The following is a 19,104-nucleotide window of genomic DNA, read 5'->3' as shown; positions in this document are numbered from 1 at the left end:
TACCAGTCTGTGGCGGTTACTTTAGCAACAAGTAAAGTATCTGTCCATCATGAAACTCTGTAAATCACAGAGTTGAGGCAGAGCAGCCAGAGGACATCAGACAGTGTGTTTGGTGTGTACTCCATCCACAAGAATCCATTTTGCCTGTTGTTGGGGCTTCTTCTTCTTGTTTAGCACTTGAATATGACGCTGTTGGTGCTCAAATGAGTACGTACTTACTCTTACGCAGAGGACGTCAGCTGAGTAGGCGGTCCTTCATTGTGGCCCAGGACACATTTGTTTACACACTTGCTAAAAGAATGTGGCCATATGTGGCCCAGACCATCTCCAAATGTGGAATGAGCGATTGGATCGCAATGCGTCCTCAATGCATCTTGGGGTGCATTCACACCTGTACTCAGAGCTGTCCACTTGTGATCGGATCATCCAGGGTGCATGTTAATGCCAGGTGTAAATGGGGCCTTAGATAGAGGAACTCTGGAAATATTTTTATTATTCCTGCAGAATATTGGTCTCGAAGACTTTGATTTTTGGTTGCAGTGAGTTAGGAAGTGCAGCTCTGTCTCAACTGTTCCCTGGTCACAGTAAGAACACAACCTCTCCTCTCTGGACTGCCAGGTCTGTCTGTGCAGGCCCATCTCCACTGCCAGGTTGTGCTCACTCAGTCTGTACTTAGTCAGTGTTCTCCTTAGTTTTGTATTAGACACTGTGGTCAAGTAATTTGTTTAGGGCTACATGTTTCCAATTTGTTCTGGGATTTTGTTAGATCTGTCCAGTAATCTCTGTATTTGTCTTTTTCTATCATCATAATTTGCTTGGGTCTAATGTTCTGAGTGCTTGTGTCCTGAAGCTGAGGTGGTCGTGGTGTAATGACCGGAGTAGTTTATGGTTCATCCAGCTTCAGGACAAGTAGTCAGAGGGCACTCCTTTGTGGATTCAACTTCTGTCAGCACAGGGCTTTGTAGGAAAAGGCAGGTGGGTCACTTGTTTTAATATGATTCCAGAAATTTAGGGCTCATTTTAAATATTTAACAGTAGAGGATATTGGCCTAATTCAGCTCTACATGCAGAGTTGGGAGCTCTTCTCTGCTCTTCTCTATGTATTTGTTTAAGTTTTATCTGTCAAACTTGCTGCATGCCCCAGTAACAGTAATCTAGTTGTGCTGGACTGTTTTACTGTCTAATCCCCTTCCTGAGTGATGGCTCGATGGTTTGCTTCCACCCAGTTCCCTACACTGACCCTGCAGTAGAGGCCCTGCAGGGTCAAATGGTGACTCTGACTCACTGACAAATCAAATCAACACCTCGTTTATATGGAGTTGAGTGGACATCTGTCTAAAGTGCCTTAACTGCTGGCTCTTCATAACTCACAAAAGTAAGGAGGAGTCCAGATTTGATTTGAAGATTGAATGAACCATTGTTTTCTCTGTGAGGCTGACTGTGACATGGAAAAAATGGTGGGCTGCATACAGTACCTTTTATGATGGACCATGTTTTTTATGATAAAAGTTGAAACCATTGGAACATTTTGGACATGCCATAAGCATGTAAACATAAGCCACTGAGATCTAGTGACAACCCTGAAACAGGAATGAAGGTGCATGAACACAGGCACAGTACACATTGCACCCTGAAAAGGTTTACTTATTTGTGAGAATCACTATCCTTAAGCAGGCTGCCTTAATGAACCACTTTTTATGATGTTTAAAAACGCTCCCTCTCTTTGCTCTCTCTCTCTCTCGCAGCCATTTCCTTTTCTTCCAGGAATTGTTTGAGGTCAGGTGGCTATAAAGTCCCCATCCCATCAGACCTTCTTCAAGTACTGTTTGTACCTCATTCTGAAGCCAAAGTAACCTTGAATACGTGGGCAGCTGGATGTTTTGTTTTGTGGGATGTCCTGTTTTGTAACCTTGACCAGAATAGTAGCAAATATATTTTGAGGGTAGAAAATGTGGGAGGTTTTATTATGCTTTGAGAAAAGTTGAAATAGCTGTAGCATAAAACAGTGTCAGTCTTTTGCCCTGGCTTTCCTGCTTGGAGCTAGAAAGCAGCAGGTCCATCTTACTGGGCAGGACAGTATTGGCAAAATTAAGTATCCCAATATTTTTGACTTAATTTTAATATTATATTGATGTATTGGCCTTCTTTGGTCTTGCGACAATATCTTTTTCTCCATTTTCAGTTCTGCTGTCTTCAGCTAACAGTTCTTTCAGTCTCTAGGGCTGTGACACCAAACCAACAGTTGGACATCAGATGGCATTTGACCTTCATTAAGCATTGTGCAGTAGTTTTTATCTGCAGTTTTTGCAGTGTGTCCACCACCGTTGTCACCACTTCACCCTTATCAGTGGCCATACTGCCAGTGGAGTATGTTGAGTTGATGGTGGCATCAATCAGTGAGACAGAGCTCAGCTTATTCTTTTGTTTTCTTTTCTTTTCTTACAAGCAAAATGTTTGTTTTGAGATTGCTGAACAGCTGTTTCCTCACACAGAGACACAGAATGTATGCATGTATGTCAGCTGGCTGCTGGCTCTAACCATAACATTGCACAGAGTTCACCCAATCTTAGTTGGCACTAATTCTTTGAGTTCAGCTTTTTGTAATTGTCCTCAGAAGAATCCTTCCTTCCTCTCTTGTGTCCATGTTTGTCAGACAGCAGATATGTATCTCTTGTGCTGAGAGGCTAGATTTTATTTTTGCAGCCCAGAGTGGTTCAGAGGAAACTACAGTGTCCTTCCATTTAATTTTTTCCATATCTCTGCTGCTTTTCTCCCCTCTGTCCTTTCCTCTTGCTTGTTCCTCTTTCCTGCAGTTCAGAGGCTTTGGCCAACATCACACAGTTTATTACTCAGTTTGTTATGTGCATTGTTTCAGAGAAGTTTGGGAAATGCACAGAAGGCACATTTAAACCAATGACCTCCTCCTGGAAACAATAGCTTCAGCCTGCTGTAATTCAGCCCACATAATCAGGTGCACCTTGTACAGGGATTAGAGAGGTTCCCATCCATCTAGCTAAGACATTTAAAAAAAAATACCAAAAAAGAAAAAACAAAAAAAATCAGACTTTCAGCATTTAATGCAGCAGCTGTATTAATCTGACATTAATGAATAGAATACATTCTCATTGGTTATATAGTTGTTTATTGGCTGATTGTTGTATTGTCATTGCTGTAGTCAGATATGAGTCTTTCTTTCCCACAGTCTCTGGTAGGAAGGGTATGTAGTGTTGTCCTGTTATAGAAACAGGACACTAGTGTTAGAATTACAGTTATTGGTGTGATACATTTAAGGGGGTTTAAAAAGTATAAAATAGTTTTTCAGAGGAAGTGGTTATGCAGAAACTACTGTGATCTAAACTGACCCGGTGTTTTGTTGTTGTTGTTGTCAACTTCATAATTAACACCCATCCTAAAGCTATGGTCTTCTCTTTCCCTAATATCTCTGTCCTCTACAGTCCTTAGTCTGCGTAGTGTTTGGTGCTGGTGGTTTACCAGAAATGATTTAAAATAAGACTCGTATGTCTCTGTATGATTCCTCACTGTCTGTCTGCATTCTAGACATAGTCCTCAGTAGAGTAAAGTGATCCACAGTGCAGGAAGTCTCCCAGGCTCTCCATGGCTCTGTGATTGAAACTTAATCTTGGGTCAGTCACAGAGGGGCTGGGAGGCTTCTGCTACAGTCATATACAACAACGTCACACACTCCAAGGTTTCCCTCAGGAAATTGGCTAGCCATTATTTTGCAGCTGTCATCTTTGAACAGATCAACTTTTCTTAATTTTTGAACATTGTCTCTTTGACAGCACTCACTGCTTTGTCTCCTGTCTGTTGGCTGACAGCATCACGCATTGCATCACCTCAGCTGTCATTCTGTCAGAGATTGTTGCGTCATTTAAATACACATGCAATTGCACAATACAGATACCGGGGGAACCAGGCAGACTGAATGTAGTCTCTGACTGCCTAATAGAATATTATGTAATTTTCTAGCTGATGATCTGGACAACAGTCTCACCTTAAACATATGGCCTTTGCTGTGCAAAATAGCACTGCTGCCCTGAAGGTGTTGCTTAAGTGAGAAGAGGTGGGCCTCTCTTGTCACCATGTCATCATTATCAATGAAGGATTAAGTTTTCTCCATCGCACCAGTGGACTGGGAGCCAAAAGTCCGTCATGGGACATTTTTAAAGGGTCACAGATCAACATATTACAACCATAGACTGTATGAAACATGGATGTAGTCTCAGTGATGTCACCCGTAGATTTCTGAAGAGCGTTTTTGAAGCTCAGTGTGGTGTTTCTGGCCGTCACCATCTTGGCAGTGCCTAACTCCTGGCTAATCACAAAATGGGCAAAGAGGTGGAGCAACTTGTGGTTAGCCACCCGTGATGGCACCCACCTTTCACTCAAAGAGGCCATGCCCTTAATTATGCATAATGTTAATTTAAACGGGTAAGTTATATTAATCCCCCCCCACTACAGTTGTCATGGACAATTGGCTATAGAGACCAAAAGCATTTTTTGTACCAGGTTGTAACGGGTTTATTTATGCTGCAAAGTTGGGTATTTTGGTATTTTGCTTTTAGAGCAAGCCTGTAGCTAGCTAGCTCTGTAGGAACTACTGTTTTTGGCAGTTCTGCGTTGGCTTAATTTTTCATCCCCGGAGGTTGCCGCTTGATTACAACACATTTTACTTAAGTATTTACCTGATGACACACTAACACTGTCAACACAATGATTGAGGATGGACAAAGCATCATTACTCATGTCAGGAGAACTGGGCAGCTTCTAGATGGATCACGATGCTGATGAACGGCGGGAGAGTGGTTGTCTAGTTTGCCATTTTAGAAGCTCATTAATACAAGTATAAGAAGATGGATTAAGTTGGTGTTTTTAAATGCTTACATAGGCCCCAGCTGCATTAGAAGGGTTAAAAAAGTGAACGCAGTTCTGCATCGCCTTATTTTGTTGCCTGTGCCTTTATTTTATATGCATCACTTTTACTTAGATGTGCATCGTTTGCTTGTAACTGACGTTTTTGCCACTTTTATTCCTCACTGTTATTTTCAATTTTACTTGCAGACACCAATCTCTCTGTTTTTTCTGTGACCTTCGTACATATAGACAAAACTCATTCTGTGATGTCACTATGGTGTATTGAATCTTAACTTTTGCCTGATGTCATGTTTGTCTTCTACCAGGTATGCAGTGATCGCCTTCGGGTGTGCCAGCTGTCCTAAGATCACTTGCAGCAGGGAGGGCTGCGGTACAGAGTTCTGTTACCACTGTAAGCAGCTGTGGCATCCTAACCAGACCTGTGATGCAGCACGACAGCAGAGAGCCCAGAGCCTCCGCCTGAGGACGGTCCGCTCGTCCTCCCTCAGCTACAGCCAAGAGAGTGGAGCTACAGGTTGGCTGTCTGAACACACGCAGACACACAAAGCACACAGTGGCACGACTGCTCATTTGCTTTTTGTTTCTGCTCTTCTCTTTTTCTGTATTTATCCTATGCATGTCTGTCAAATCACTCACACATTGTTAAACATATGCATAGATTATATCCATTATATTATATCCTATTTGTTCTCTTTACTTTATTGCTTTTTAGTTAAAATTGTCTCAGGACAAATTATTTGTAGGAAATGTTTTTTCTCACCATAATCAAGATTGAAAGATGTTACCTGACTGACCAGGCCTAGTTTGTTGATAGCAGTAGTATAACTAGTCAGTGAAACTACATTATGCACGATGGAATCATATTCTATGTCCATCCTTCTGCCTTTCAGCTGATGACATTAAGCCATGTCCGCGCTGTGCTGCTTACATCATCAAGATGAACGACGGCAGCTGTAACCACATGACCTGCGCCGTCTGCGGCTGCGAGTTCTGCTGGCTCTGCATGAAGGAGATCTCAGACCTGCACTACCTGAGGTCAGTATGTCAACATGCATACACAGATCTTCATACACACAGACACAGTTTAGATCGTTTTTGTAGTTTTACATGTGTATCGTAGGTTTGTGTATTGTGACATCTAAAGTAACAATCTCCAACATAACTGTATAAACAAATCACTATTTGAATGTTCTCATCACTGCTTTCATCTCTGTAATTGAGATTCAAACACTGCCCAGGCCAATAAAAACTGTTACATTTGCTGTTGGGACAACGTGTATTGGTCACTTTTATACGTGGCAGCTAGTTAAGTTGTTCAATCGTTGGTTTGGTGGGTTGATAAGTTTTGTTCCTGGGTAGTGACTGAGATTAGGAACCTATCCAGCAAGTTTGGTTGTTATACCTCTCAAAGTTTCTGAGCTGCCTGGCTAAATTCAAATAAAGTATTGGAACAGCTATGTAGCTAGCCAGCACACTGAAGATCTTTTTCTCCACGGGGAGAAACGTTTTCCCTCAGTTGTGTGACATGGGATGAAAAAGCTGAAGACCTATTACAGTATCGACTGTATGAATGAATGAATAAATTTTTAACAACTTCCCCTCCATTGTTTATTTTACTTAATCTTTCCCCTCTACCTCTCTCAGTCCATCAGGCTGTACTTTCTGGGGGAAGAAACCATGGAGCAGGAAGAAGAAGATTCTTTGGCAACTGGGAACACTTGTGGGTGCCCCTGTCGGCATCGCACTCATCGCCGGCATAGCTATCCCCGCCATGATTATTGGCATCCCTGTATATGTGGGAAGGAAGGTGAGGCTTTAAGGGTTTAATAGTTGAATAGTTTTGAATAATTGCTCTGCTTTCCCACAAAGCATAACTCTAAAGCACTATCTTTTCAGTTGTAAACATAATCAGTGTTACATAACTATACATCATTCACAGTTATCAGTCGTGGAAGTAAACATGCTGCTTGACCAGAAACAAGCACTGCATCAATCAGTATGCAATTAGTTATATGGTAAAACTAGCGCACATACTGTCATGTATTTTTCTCAGGCTCCAAAGTTACCCCAGGCCAGGTCATTTGTCAATAACCTGCGCTGTGTGTTTGTGTGTCTGTGTATATACTCTTTTGTTTACAGCACTCATCAGTTCAGGGCTGTTCAATATGAATTTGACATTACAGTGAAATGAAAGTATTCAGAGTCTCCAGAATTCCCCTCTTAAGCCTGCCAAGAAGAAGCCAGAGCCAACAAGCTTTTCTTCCCTGACAAAACCAGACCACATTCAGTAGTGATCACATGACGCGGGAAACATCTGAGCATGAATCGCCTGCCTTCCACATGCACTGGGTGAATGTAGCTGTTCAGTCTTGATGTTAAATCTACATCCTGGTGACTCACTACACCAAGACCATGATCAAGTGTCATATCAGCTGTATTTTGTCACTGTTGACTGCAGAAATGTTAATGTTAAGCAGTGGGAAGTAAGTAGTTTGCAGTTTTTCTTACCTATGTGTGCTTTTTTGAGTTTGGAGAAGTTAAGAAGTCCAAATCAATTGTAAATTTTGAGAGTGAGTTCTTTTTAGAATTAATAGATAACAGTAACAAAAAAACAGTTTGATGGGGTCATTTGCAGCTCTGTTCCAGTGTTGCCGTTTTGAGTCTTGTATAATGTCCATTTTCCCAATGTTTCTTCCAGTTGTGCTTCTTGTAGTCTCAAGATATGTACCACTGGTTGTGTATCAGGGCTGCTGTTTCCCCCAAATTCTTCATAATAGCTGATCTTGAAACTATTAGGTCAGTTTCAGGTGAAACTAGCTATTAACAGAGATTCCCTCCTGAGGGCAGGGCTTATGTAACTCAGAGTAGCTTAAATTTCCAGTTCCCGTCCAATTTTTTCACAATTGAGAATGACTTCCGGATGGGAGCCGAAACGTCTTGATTCTGAAAACAGTGTCCAGATGACTACGACTGAAACCTTTTCTACGATTCTATGAATAGTGTTTTAACCAATTGTAAAATGTTTTACTGTTGCTGGCAGACTTGTTTACTTGTCACGTTGGCAACTATGCTTTACATGTTTTGATCTATTCTCAAAATCTAGCCAGCTGTCATATAGTGGCTGGTCACTACTGGCACTCTGTGGCCTCACTGTACACTCAAGAATGTGTTTCCCACGGTGGCTACCTATTTATGTTGTTACGAGAAGGACTTGCAGTCGGCTCTTTATTTGTTTCTAGGCTATGATCACTGAAACATAAAGTGTGCTCGGAGGCCAGCTGGCAGTGGGTGGTTTGGGTTTGTATGCCTGAGCACTTCATACACCTGCACCTTAATTTATAAGCCCTGCCCACTACCAGCCAGCCAAAAGATAGAGGAAAATCAATTACGCTTTCCTAATAATATGAGCCTACTACTCAACCGAACAATGTAGAATTGGTAGTAACACTGTACTGGTCTAGCATTCCTCGCATGTGGCGTCTTAAAGGCCACCACACTAGAGTCAGTTCTCAGTTGGTTTGGATACTAGGTGAGAGCTGAAGTTAGACTCCTCCGTTTCCTCCATCTGGCTGTGGACTCACATTGCTCCCCTTTTATCTCTCAGATCCATAACCGATATGAAGGCAAAGATATCTCCAACCACAAGAGGAACCTGGTGATCGCTGGTGGAGTGACTCTCTCTGTCATTGTGTCTCCAGTGGTGGCTGCAGTCACTGTCGGTCAGTCTATCCTCCACCCTCTCCTCCCTATTTCTCTTTCTCTTTGGCATTGTCTCTGCCTCTGCTCTAGCTCTCAGCATGCCTGGAGATCTTTATTGACACATGCTTGTTTGACTTTGTTAGCTTCAGGAATTTCTTTTGTTTAATCTTAGAGTTCATATTATGCAAATGTTTGTTTTTAAAGTCAATTGGATTTCTCACGAGCTATTACATAAAGATGGGAAAGTTGAAGGAGATTTAAACTCTTTTGATTTCTGTGCGTCAGCAACAGTGGCCTCCGCTGTCCCCCCACTGCCTTGGTCTAACATGTCCCTGATGTCCTTGGTGTCTCTATGTCTCTCTGTCTCTTTCACCCCTCAGGCATTGGAGTTCCCATCATGCTGGCTTACGTCTATGGTGTGGTGCCCATCTCGCTGTGCCGTAGCGGAGGTTGTGGCGTCTCAGCTGGGAATGGCAAAGGAGTTCGCATAGAGTTTGACGACGAGAATGACATGAATGTTGGCAGTGGGGCGACTGCCACCGGTAAGCTTCAGTGCCCCTACCCCCACCCCCCCCACACTGACACCCAAAAGTGACCCTGTGTGTTCATGCCCAACTCAGCAAACAAAAGAATTTGCCTTTTGCTGACTGATACACTACTGAGTCCCTGTCCAAATGAAATCTGCTGCTGGTTTCACAGATGTCTTTCGCACTTCGTCTTTCACAGAAAAATGTCCTTTTTTTGTGCTTCTTCTGAGACCAACAACCCACAGCTTCTTGGAAAAACTACCATATCCCCTCCAGAATTTTGTGCATTTTAATTTCATCAGACACAGTACTGTTCCTGCATGAAATGACATTTTGTTACTCCTTATTTTTATATTTTTAAACGTTATTTCATGATTGTATCTTCTATGTAGATACTACATCAGTGGCAGACACAAGGAACAACCCCAGTATAGGTGAAGGCAGTGTTGGGGGGCTGACAGGCAGTCTGAGTGCCAGTGGCAGCCACATGGACCGTCTGGGGGCCATCAGAGACAACCTGAGTGAGACAGCATCCACCATGGCCCTGGCCGGAGCCAGCATTACCGGCAGCCTGTCTGGCAGTGCCATGGTCAATTACTTAAACAGGTACTGAAACAGCAACACATGCCACAGGATTGAAATGTTGGTGTAATTTTGGACTTCCCAGTGCTTTCCTGCATTGTCTAAATCTCCCCCGTCTCATGTTGTCAGGCTGGAGGTGCAGGCTGATGTGCAGAAGGAGCGCTGCAGTCTGAGTGGTGAGTCCGGCACTGTCAGCCTGGGTACAATCAGCGACAACGCTAGCACCAAAGCAATGGCTGGATCCATTCTTAACGCCTACATGCCCCTCGACAGGTGAGCATCTTTGACTTTTTATCCGGATGATGCCGTTAGGGCCCCTGTTCATGAAATGAAATGGATTGCAGTGAAATATCCGGTAAATGCACACATGTGATTACATAATGTAAATACTAAGTCGGTGTCACTGCTCACACCAGTACTGCTGCGTTAGAAATGATCACGACTGTTGAAATATTGTGTTGCTGGGCAGAAGAACCACATTAAATGATTTCTATTTTAAGTTATTTAAAGATGAAATATTCATTGAGCATGTGTGTTGTCTTTTTATTGACGATGAGCATCCAGTCTTTGTTATAGAAGCATTTAGTATTAAGTGATGTTACAACATGTAACACAAACATCCACACACTTGCACATGCGCACACACACACACACACACACACACATTTTTCATAAATGTCGTACTCATGCTTGTCTCATGCTTCCCTCTCCCTCTCATGTGCCAGAGATGGGAACAGTATGGAGGTCCAGGTTGACATTGAATCCAAACCCAGCAAACTACGGCACCACAGTGGCAGCAGCAGCGTAGATGACGGCAGCCACGTCGGCCGCTGCGGCTGGACCTGCCCTTCCAACGGTTGCACCTCATCAGAAGGCAAAGGAACCTCCGCTAAGTGGGCCAAAGAGCCATCTTGCTCCTCCTCGTCCAGCTTGGGGGGCAAAAAGAGCAAAGGCAAGCTGCGCAAGAAAGGCGGTGGAGGCACCAAGATCAACGAGACGCGGGAGGACATGGACGCTCATCTGCTGGAGCAGCGCAGCACCAACTCCTCAGAGTTCGACTCTCCCTCGCTGAGCGGCAGCCTGCCGTCTGTGGCCGACTCCCACTCCAGCCACTTCTCCGAGTTCAGCTGCTCCGATCTGGAAAGCATGAAGACGTCCTGTAGCCACGGCTCCGGTGGAGGCGACTACCACACACGCTTCGCCACTGTCAGCCCCCTACCCGAGGTGGAGAACGACCGCCTGGAGACCTGCCCCGCTTCTTCATCCTCCTCCCAGGGACAAGGAGCCGTGATCACTCCCCACTCCCCCACCTCCACCACCTCCTCCCTGGGCCACGGCGCAGAGCTCTCCCCTCTCTGCTTCATCACAGAGGAGAATGTCAACCTGGTGTGCCCCGCTGAGCTGGACTCTCACAGCAACACCAGAGAGCTGCTAAAAGAAACCAACAACAACCACCACCAACCACAACACCCAACCCAAACCCAGCAGCAGCCACCTAAGAACTCCTGTATACAGACAGACATATGAAATCTCAATACCTTAAGTGCTGCACAGATGCTATTTTTATTTAACATCTTTTCCTCCACTAAACTAACAGTGATAGCTTACAGTTTAACCTGCATTTTCTGTTATTCCCTTGTAAAGGGGACGCGTTATTTTGGGATTTATGTCCTTCATCAAAAGCAACCCTTGAGTAAAACAGAGATCTGTGTGTCCACTGACTGTCAGAGGGCTTGTTGGAAGTATTAAGAGGTTTCCAAAGTGCAGCCATGTGAGAAATGTTAAGGTTGTGAATGCTGGTGTTTCTCCCCGTGCGACCCGCAGACTGCTGACTCTGAAGGTTCACTCACTCACTACTTGTAACAGAGACAGCCCACGTATTTGTTCGCTGTTGATCTGTGTAGGTTAAAATAAAACCACTGTGCCGGTTTTGCTAGTATTTGATTTTGGCTCGACAATGCGGATGCAACACCATGCAGGAATCTTAATGTTACAGCTTTCCAGAAGTGAACTCAAGCAGGGACCAGGCAATATGATGAATTATTTCCTCTTTTTTATTTTTCCCCAAATGTATTAGTAACAGAGGAACCTTTTGTGTTCCTGTCTGTATTATACTTTTTTTTGTCTTTACCCTGGATGTTTGTTTGAGATGAACCCTCTAATGTATAATTATAAGGCCAGGGCTCAACATCCTAAATCATTTTAGCACTAAAATCGACTTGTAACACAACTGAGATTGCACACACAGCTGATGGTGCTTGACAGCTCTGACCTGTAGCTGATGTTGTTCTGTTGAGAGCTTGTGATGTTGGGGGGGGGTTGATTTGAGAAAGGTCTCTGGAAGGCCATGGTTGTTGAGATAATGCTGAAAGTCATTATATTAACATTAACCAGTGGGTTTGTCAATTCTGTGAAATTGTATCAAGAAAATGTTTTGTCCTGTTCAAAGGGGATTTATTCAGGCTGATGGTCTCGCCTCACCGAGTAAAAGAGAGCTTTGATATCTTTCTTTGTTAACTCATGGTGCCTTCAAGAAGCTATTTGTGTTCTCTGTTTGTGTCTCTCTCCACTGTGTCTGCAAGACTCCAAACAACGACTCATTATAGGTTGCAGAATGTCTGTCTGTGTAGGAGGGCGGCTCAATCACGTACAGAACATACTGTGGTAGACATGGTAAATGAAGACTTTTCAATTGCCTACCAAAGACAGCACTCAGGCTCTTGTTAAATCTTATACCTTTGATTTGTCACATGTAGACACAGTATGGTGCATCCTTTTTACACCATGGGGATGAATGAAGACAAGACCCAGGATTATACAGACATACAGACTGCTGTTTTGTACATGCTTCACAAATGCTACGCAAATAACTGAGGCCCCAGAACGGCCCGAGGCACCTGCACTGTTACCTGTATTTCTTATTACATTGATGTTCTGCAATGCACAAAGATGAATAGGGATACATAGGTTTGTTCTGGGCTACCTTCCCTATTGATTTGTCCTGTGATTCCTGTTTGTTTTGCCAATTGGTGCTGCTGAGCAGACTTGAAGTCAAATTCTGTTTTCAACACTTTATTTCAGTGTTTGCTTAAGCCTGTCTTTACTGCTCAGTGGTCAGCTTTATTGAGGCCACTGAGCTGGCTCAGGTGAACCTCTACTAGATAGGCAAAAGCAACTTGAATGGTATTTTGACCCAGGTCTGTTACTGAATGAACACTCAGTTTGGTTCGGGGGATAAGGCTACATGCTGCAGTCCTCCCCGCATTAAAGCAAAAATGTTGTTTTGTTCTTCCTCCCCGGTTCTCTCTCTCATTCTTCACCAAACCTCCAGTTTCTTGATTCCTAATTTGAACACTAGTGCCAGATATAATTTGTAATTTGTGCAGAATGGCATAAGGTATTTGTATATGTGTTTGGTAATTTGCTTTACTATATGCGTGTAAATGCATATCATTAAAATAAAAAAAATAAATGAAATGCTGTCATCCCATCCTGTTTTTCAGGTCAACGCAAGTACTGTAAATAATTACAATATTCCATTTTTATTTTTAACTATTTCATTTCATCTTAGAGACAAAGAAGGAAGTGTTTACATTTTTTCCAGTTTATTGAATAGCCCTCTGAATATTGTACACATTTTTTACATCTACTGAAATATAATGTTAAAACCACAGTGAAGAGAAACTGTGGAACATGTGAAATTATTGCCTCTCGCCCCCCGACTCGTCACCCTGAACTAAATTTGGTACATTCATGTAGAAGTGATAAAACATTTGAAAACAAAGAATGGTTTGGATTCAGGCAGTCTTCAATTTTGGATGACTGGAATAGCATGGCTAGAATGTCTTTTTAAATTAGCAAAGAATTACATTTTAAACAATTACGTGCACATAGAGAAGTGAATATATGTATGATTTACGATGCATAAATCCAAGCCATTTTAACATTTTGATAAAAGCTACTGAATGACATAAATGTACTCTCTTTAAGAGTAACTGCACACTCACCAAAATGTAAGTCGACCCCTGGTCTAAAATCCAAGGCACACATCTCAAAGATGCTGCTTCTCTCCAGTGTGTACACATCTGCGAGGCTGAACTGCTGTGAAGATGAATATGCAGAATGTGCGTTGCCTGGCAGGCTAATTTGGTAAACAAATAGGTTCAATGACTTTACGTCATTCCTTAAGGAAAAGACACAAACGCCAGCCTGCGAGAGTGATTTTACATTAGAACCCAGATCTGCTAATTGCATAGCTGAATAAAACAAAAGAGCGTCTGAGTCAAGTATGGTTACAAATTGTATTTTCTCCTACAACACTGTCAGTAGATATCAGTTCAACAGATACTGCTGTTGTCCTGTGCAGTATAACAGTAAGATATGATGCAGGCCTATTTCTTCCACAGTGATAATACAGCACACATGGTCATAATAAAACTGTTACTTTATCTTATGGTTTGTCCCGCAGCAAGGAACATCTTAATTAGCTCAGTAGTAAATTACCTCACTTGGTCCTTTGCTAAGTAATATTCAGCATGCACTGAATATTATTTCTGATCTTAGCCGGTGTCTGACAGAAGCTCATTTATTAAGTGACTGATATCAAAAGACTGACAGGGTTCAAAGACTGGAACAAGTGAAATCAGTTCTGGGAACATGAGCCTTTCCTGAGCAAACTCAACTGTCTGTAGGGGAAAGGCCTGTAGCCTTACATAACATTGTACATTGGCCCCTCTTTATTAATACACTGACATGAAAGGTCTATTAGTATCCCACTGTCTGCCTGTTGTACAATGCAAATGGTTAGTGGTGGTACAAAAGTAAATCTGCATAGCAAAATGTTCTGGAGAGAAAAATATATTCCTTATACTGTCACTCAAACATACAGTGATCAGATTTACTGCACAGACAAGTAGAGTGAATGTGACTCAGTTCCATTGTATTGCTCTGGGGCACTTTCTGCAGCTTCCTGCCTTTGTGTTCTCATTTCTTGTGCAGTGTTTTGCATAGATCCAAGAGTTGTAGTGGTGCAGCAGCTCATGCAGCAGGGAGCAGGGGCAGGAGGGTCAGATGTATTTGTTGGCCAGATTCTGAACATCGTTCTTAGTGAACTCTGTGCTCTCCACAGCAGACAGATGCTCAAACAGCTGAGTCATGTGGCGATGGTCGTCCTTCTCCATCAGCATCAGTACAACCTGCAAAAACAGCATATCATCATTTATCACCAAACCTCAGCTGCTGGGGACAAGGTGGACAGATTACTTACAAAATAATATTCATGATTTATTAGATGTAGCAGTTACCAAATTAAATGTGTGCTCTGTAAGGAGATATGTGACTTACAAATTCTTCTTTTCCTTTCGGCTGTTCCCTTTCAGGGGTCGCCACAGCGAATCATGTGCCTCCATCTAACCCTGTCCTCTGCATCCTCTTCTCTCACACCAATTAACTTCATGTCCTCTCTCACTACATCCATAAATCTCCTCTTTGGTGTTCCTCTAGACCTCCTGCCTGGCAGCTCCAACCTCAGCATCCTTCTACCAATATATTCACAGTTTCTCCTCTGAACACGTCCAAACCACCTCAATCTGGCCTCTCTGACTTTATCTCCGAAACATCTAACATGAGCTGTCCCTCTGATGTACTCATTCCTGATCCTGTCCGTCCTCGTCACTCCCAAAGAGAACCTCAACATCTTAAGCTCTGCTACCTCCAGCTCTGCCTCTTGTCTTTTCTTCAGCGCCACTGTCTCTAAGCTGTACAACATCGCTGGTCTTACCACCGTCTTGAACACCTTTCCTTTCATTCTTGCTGATACTCTTTTATTACACAACACACCTGACAGATATGTGACTTACAAATAGATTGCAAATATCTTTTCAGATTGTAGGCTTTTGAGAATTACAAAACCTTTTATGAATGGGACATAAACCGTATCTTACCGAGAACCTGTTGGCGGTGTGCAGATGGTTGAGGTGTTGGTAGACCAGGTTGGGGTCTTTTTCCAGGAGGTGGGAGTCCAGCGCCTGCATGATGAAGCTGATGGTGTGTCCGTCCAGCTGGGTGCTCAGGAACTGGGGAAGCATCTCCGGGGTTGTGGAGGCCAGCAAGGCAGAGCAGGCCGCTGTGTTTCCGCTGCAGCGAGCTGCGTTCAGAGCCTGGCCGAACTCGTAGGCATCAGTCGGATGGAGGTTGATGGTGACGTCCTCTCCTCTGCAGCTGCTCTCTGAGTTAGGAACGGCTGTCGTTTCCTCGTCACCCTCAACCTGATGAAGAAGATGAACAGAGGTGATAAAAGTGGATTTACAGAGGAAATTACAGAGGAAAAGATATGAGAGAGGGTTTGTTGGAGAAGCTTTAAACTTTGAGGAAAGATGGCAATGCTTACTTTCTGTGCATACTGCACTCACGTAAATACACCAACTTTAACAGAATGAGAAAGGCCAGAAGAAAGTAGGCAGGTGTTATTAAGCCAAGAGCACACTATGGCAAGTCTCAGTCTATTATTTACAACCCTTTAGAACTCCTCAGAATTGACCTCCTTTTGAATAAATAATTTGGTTTTGGCACAGTAATCCAGTCTGAGATGTACTTGTTTTTAATATCAGCTAGCCCCTGTCTTTCTCTTTTTCTGAGTGTGCTATTACAGAAATAGCAGCACAGCACAGAGTAGCAGAGTTGGAGTAGATACTATATATATTTTTGGTGTCCAATGTGCTCTTCATTTTGTGCATACACAATGTTAGGTGTCTGGTAGTTGTGGCACTTCCATGGCTTAGATGGGCATGAAACACTCAGAGTTGAATAATCAGTACAAAAGATGAGGCACTGCATATACATCAGGGTATATGACAAAAAAATCAAAAGGTTCAAGACTGTGTGTATATAAAAAAAGTCCCTACGAATACGACCACAACTCCCAAGAGGCATTATGATCCAAAACACACAGTCATCAGACACAGAGCTACACTATCTTCCACTGAAGTTGTTTTTAAGGCCCCCTGACGAGCAAACAGGAATATAATTAGCACTTTAGCTCGCTAGATGTTTGATTTTCTTCACCAGTCACTTTACTTAGGGTGTCTACCATTTGGTGCTGGGCAAATACCATACTAATTGGCTTGTCTGGGCTTGTTTGGTGCAAATGGCTGCCTACAGTTTTCTTGAGTGGTTGTTGAGAGCAGTGAGACTCGACCATATAGTCTTTGTGTGCCTGGAAAACCACAACATTGATTTTAGTGGCTATAATCTGCGATGTTGGGTGTTAATTCTGTGTCCAGCCCTATGAACGACCCTTACATTCAGTCCTTTAATTCAGTGTTAATATACTGTATATTTGACCTGATGGTTCAGATTATGTTAACTAAAAGAGATACATTTTTAATGTGTGATGTGCAGGAAATTTTCCAGCCATATCTTTGCAGTGGATGCAGAGAGAGGGCTATGACATGCAGAAAAGGTTGCGGTCACATGGTATGTGTCTAAACTGCTAGGCTACCAATACGCCCCAAAAAAGTATTTCTGGGTCCCAAGGCTTTAAGGTCAAGGCCACTAAACCAATATCACCACACAAAGCAGCACTATTCCAGGGGGCTTGATGGGCAGCCTGAGCCAGGCTCCTTCAGTCTCCCTCCATCATTATATCACCTTCCTCCCAAACACTTACGCATGTAAACACATCCAATATATTGACTAAGAATGTCAAGAGCGAATATGCCCATTTTATGAAGAGTGGAAAAAGACAATGCCACTTTCCAGGTGAGCATTGCACAGGATCTGACTTGAAGCCTGGTTGAAATATTCATCAAAAAAATACATGTGTACCAACCTCTGTGATGGGGACAGTCTTCCTGGGTTTGGCTGGTGAAGCGTTGGCGTTGGCGTTGGCCAGACTCTGCCTGAGCAGCACTGTGACCTCCTCCAGCTCCTTCTCAGCCTCCTGCACGTTGGGATCCTGCTGCAGTACCTCCTGCAGGTCAGCGCTGCACGCCAGGTAGTCCTGGTGGAGGGACAGACAAAATACAGCTTTAAGTGACAGTTTAAATAGTTTATGGGGGTGTGAGAAATTTAATTATATGCCGCTTTCACACAAAATTTCGGGTGAATTTAAAGATTCCCCTCCAGCCCTCCATTTAAATGAACACATTCCCTTGTGGAGTCATTATTGAGCAGCTCTCTTCACCTTGAGGCCTTTATTGGCCAGGGCTCGTCTGTAGAAGGCCTTCTTATTGCTTGGCTCCAGTTTCAGTGCTGCATCACAGTCCTGCTTGGCCTCAGTAAACCTCTCCTGCTTCAAGTAGCACAGGGCTCTGCAAACACACACACTTGTGATTTTTATTTTTGTCACCAGCAGCTAATCTCTGATGCATGAAAGGTATCATGAGTTTGTGACTCATCGACTGTGAATCAGATTTGATAATTTTCATATGAAATAGATGAGACATGAGATAGAATTTACATCTCTGAAGTTTGCTCCGATAGCTTTGTCTTCTTCATGAATGTGTTGTCAGTATTTTCAGTCAAATGGGGTTCAGCAGCTGTGTGGCAGTAGCACGTGTGTGTTTGCTCTGGTGTGGCTGTACATACAAGCTCTTTTCCACAGCAGAGAACATACACACGCAAACATGAACACACAATAGGACATTTTTGACAGCATCATAGTTTCCTCTGCGACATGATCTACAAGCTATAGTGAAAAAGAAGGGGGGGGGACACGGACGACACAGAATGTAGTCAGACCTGCCTGCAACATGCACTATGCTTGCTGAATTTCTCTTTAGATGTCAGATAATACGACAGTGGCTATAAATGGAGCTGTGATGAACAGTGCTGAAGCAGGCAGCTGTTTCCTGAGCCTCGGCCATTCTGTTCCAACTTACCAACAATACATGCTAATTTACTACCAGTGACAGACTGACCACTGCGTGGGATTAGCTACAGAGCTGAATGCACCGCCTGACAGATGACAGCTGGGGATAATTAATGTGTTTTAATTTATCCAAAAGAATAAATAGATTGTCTGGATGTTTTCTGACATTCCTGCTTTATAAGGAAACAAACCATATAGAGTAGTAGTGAGGAACAGAAAGTGAAAGAGACCACAGCAGTGTCTGTGTTTGTTCATGTTGAGGTGAGACGGAGGCTCTAACCTGTTGGTGTAGATAGCACACTCTTCTGGCTTTAGCTTAAGGCATTCAGTGTACTTTCCCAGTGCATCATGGTATTGGCCCTTCTTCACATAGTCATTCCCTTCTTGCTTCAAAGCTGTAAAATGGACTTCTGCTTTCCTTTCTGGAAGAGAACGTAAAGTGGTGATTACTTATTACTGCTTATTCACACAAAGAGCAATTCAACTCTCCTTTCTATTGAAGTAATGAATCCACAATACATATTACTTGAC

The 19,104-nt window shown here is 43.1% G+C and overlaps 2 protein-coding genes across 3 annotated transcripts in view; one reads left to right on the top strand and one right to left on the bottom strand.

The window, feature by feature from the left end:
- Positions 1 to 13,181, top strand: part of LOC122881235 (E3 ubiquitin-protein ligase RNF19A-like) — a 31,671-nt gene extending 18,490 nt beyond the window's left edge. Inside the window, exons 3-10 of the mRNA XM_044207143.1 lie at positions 5,202 to 5,410; positions 5,787 to 5,931; positions 6,541 to 6,703; positions 8,501 to 8,615; positions 8,976 to 9,137; positions 9,515 to 9,728; positions 9,834 to 9,977; positions 10,430 to 13,181. Coding sequence (XP_044063078.1) covers positions 5,202 to 5,410; positions 5,787 to 5,931; positions 6,541 to 6,703; positions 8,501 to 8,615; positions 8,976 to 9,137; positions 9,515 to 9,728; positions 9,834 to 9,977; positions 10,430 to 11,231 — 1,954 coding nt within the window. The 3' untranslated portion in view covers positions 11,232 to 13,181. The remainder of the gene's footprint in view (positions 1 to 5,201; positions 5,411 to 5,786; positions 5,932 to 6,540; positions 6,704 to 8,500; positions 8,616 to 8,975; positions 9,138 to 9,514; positions 9,729 to 9,833; positions 9,978 to 10,429) is intronic.
- Positions 13,182 to 13,292: 111 nt separating this feature from the next.
- LOC122881234 (sperm-associated antigen 1-like) overlaps positions 13,293 to 19,104 on the bottom strand; it is a 16,244-nt gene continuing 10,432 nt past the window's right edge. For both annotated transcript variants that reach the window (XM_044207140.1, XM_044207141.1), the window contains exons 15-19: positions 18,854 to 18,995; positions 17,887 to 18,013; positions 17,533 to 17,703; positions 15,647 to 15,970; positions 13,293 to 14,899 (exon numbers count right to left, since the gene is read on the bottom strand). In XM_044207140.1, coding sequence (XP_044063075.1) covers positions 14,771 to 14,899; positions 15,647 to 15,970; positions 17,533 to 17,703; positions 17,887 to 18,013; positions 18,854 to 18,995 — 893 coding nt within the window. In that variant the 3' untranslated portion in view covers positions 13,293 to 14,770. The remainder of the gene's footprint in view (positions 14,900 to 15,646; positions 15,971 to 17,532; positions 17,704 to 17,886; positions 18,014 to 18,853; positions 18,996 to 19,104) is intronic.

The sequence above is a fragment of the Siniperca chuatsi genome, linkage group LG9 (genome assembly GCF_020085105.1).
Source record: "Siniperca chuatsi isolate FFG_IHB_CAS linkage group LG9, ASM2008510v1, whole genome shotgun sequence".
Taxonomy (NCBI): domain Eukaryota; kingdom Metazoa; phylum Chordata; class Actinopteri; order Centrarchiformes; family Sinipercidae; genus Siniperca; species Siniperca chuatsi.
The sequence above is the reverse complement of the archived record's forward strand: the minus strand, read 5'-3'. Positions and strand labels throughout refer to the sequence as shown.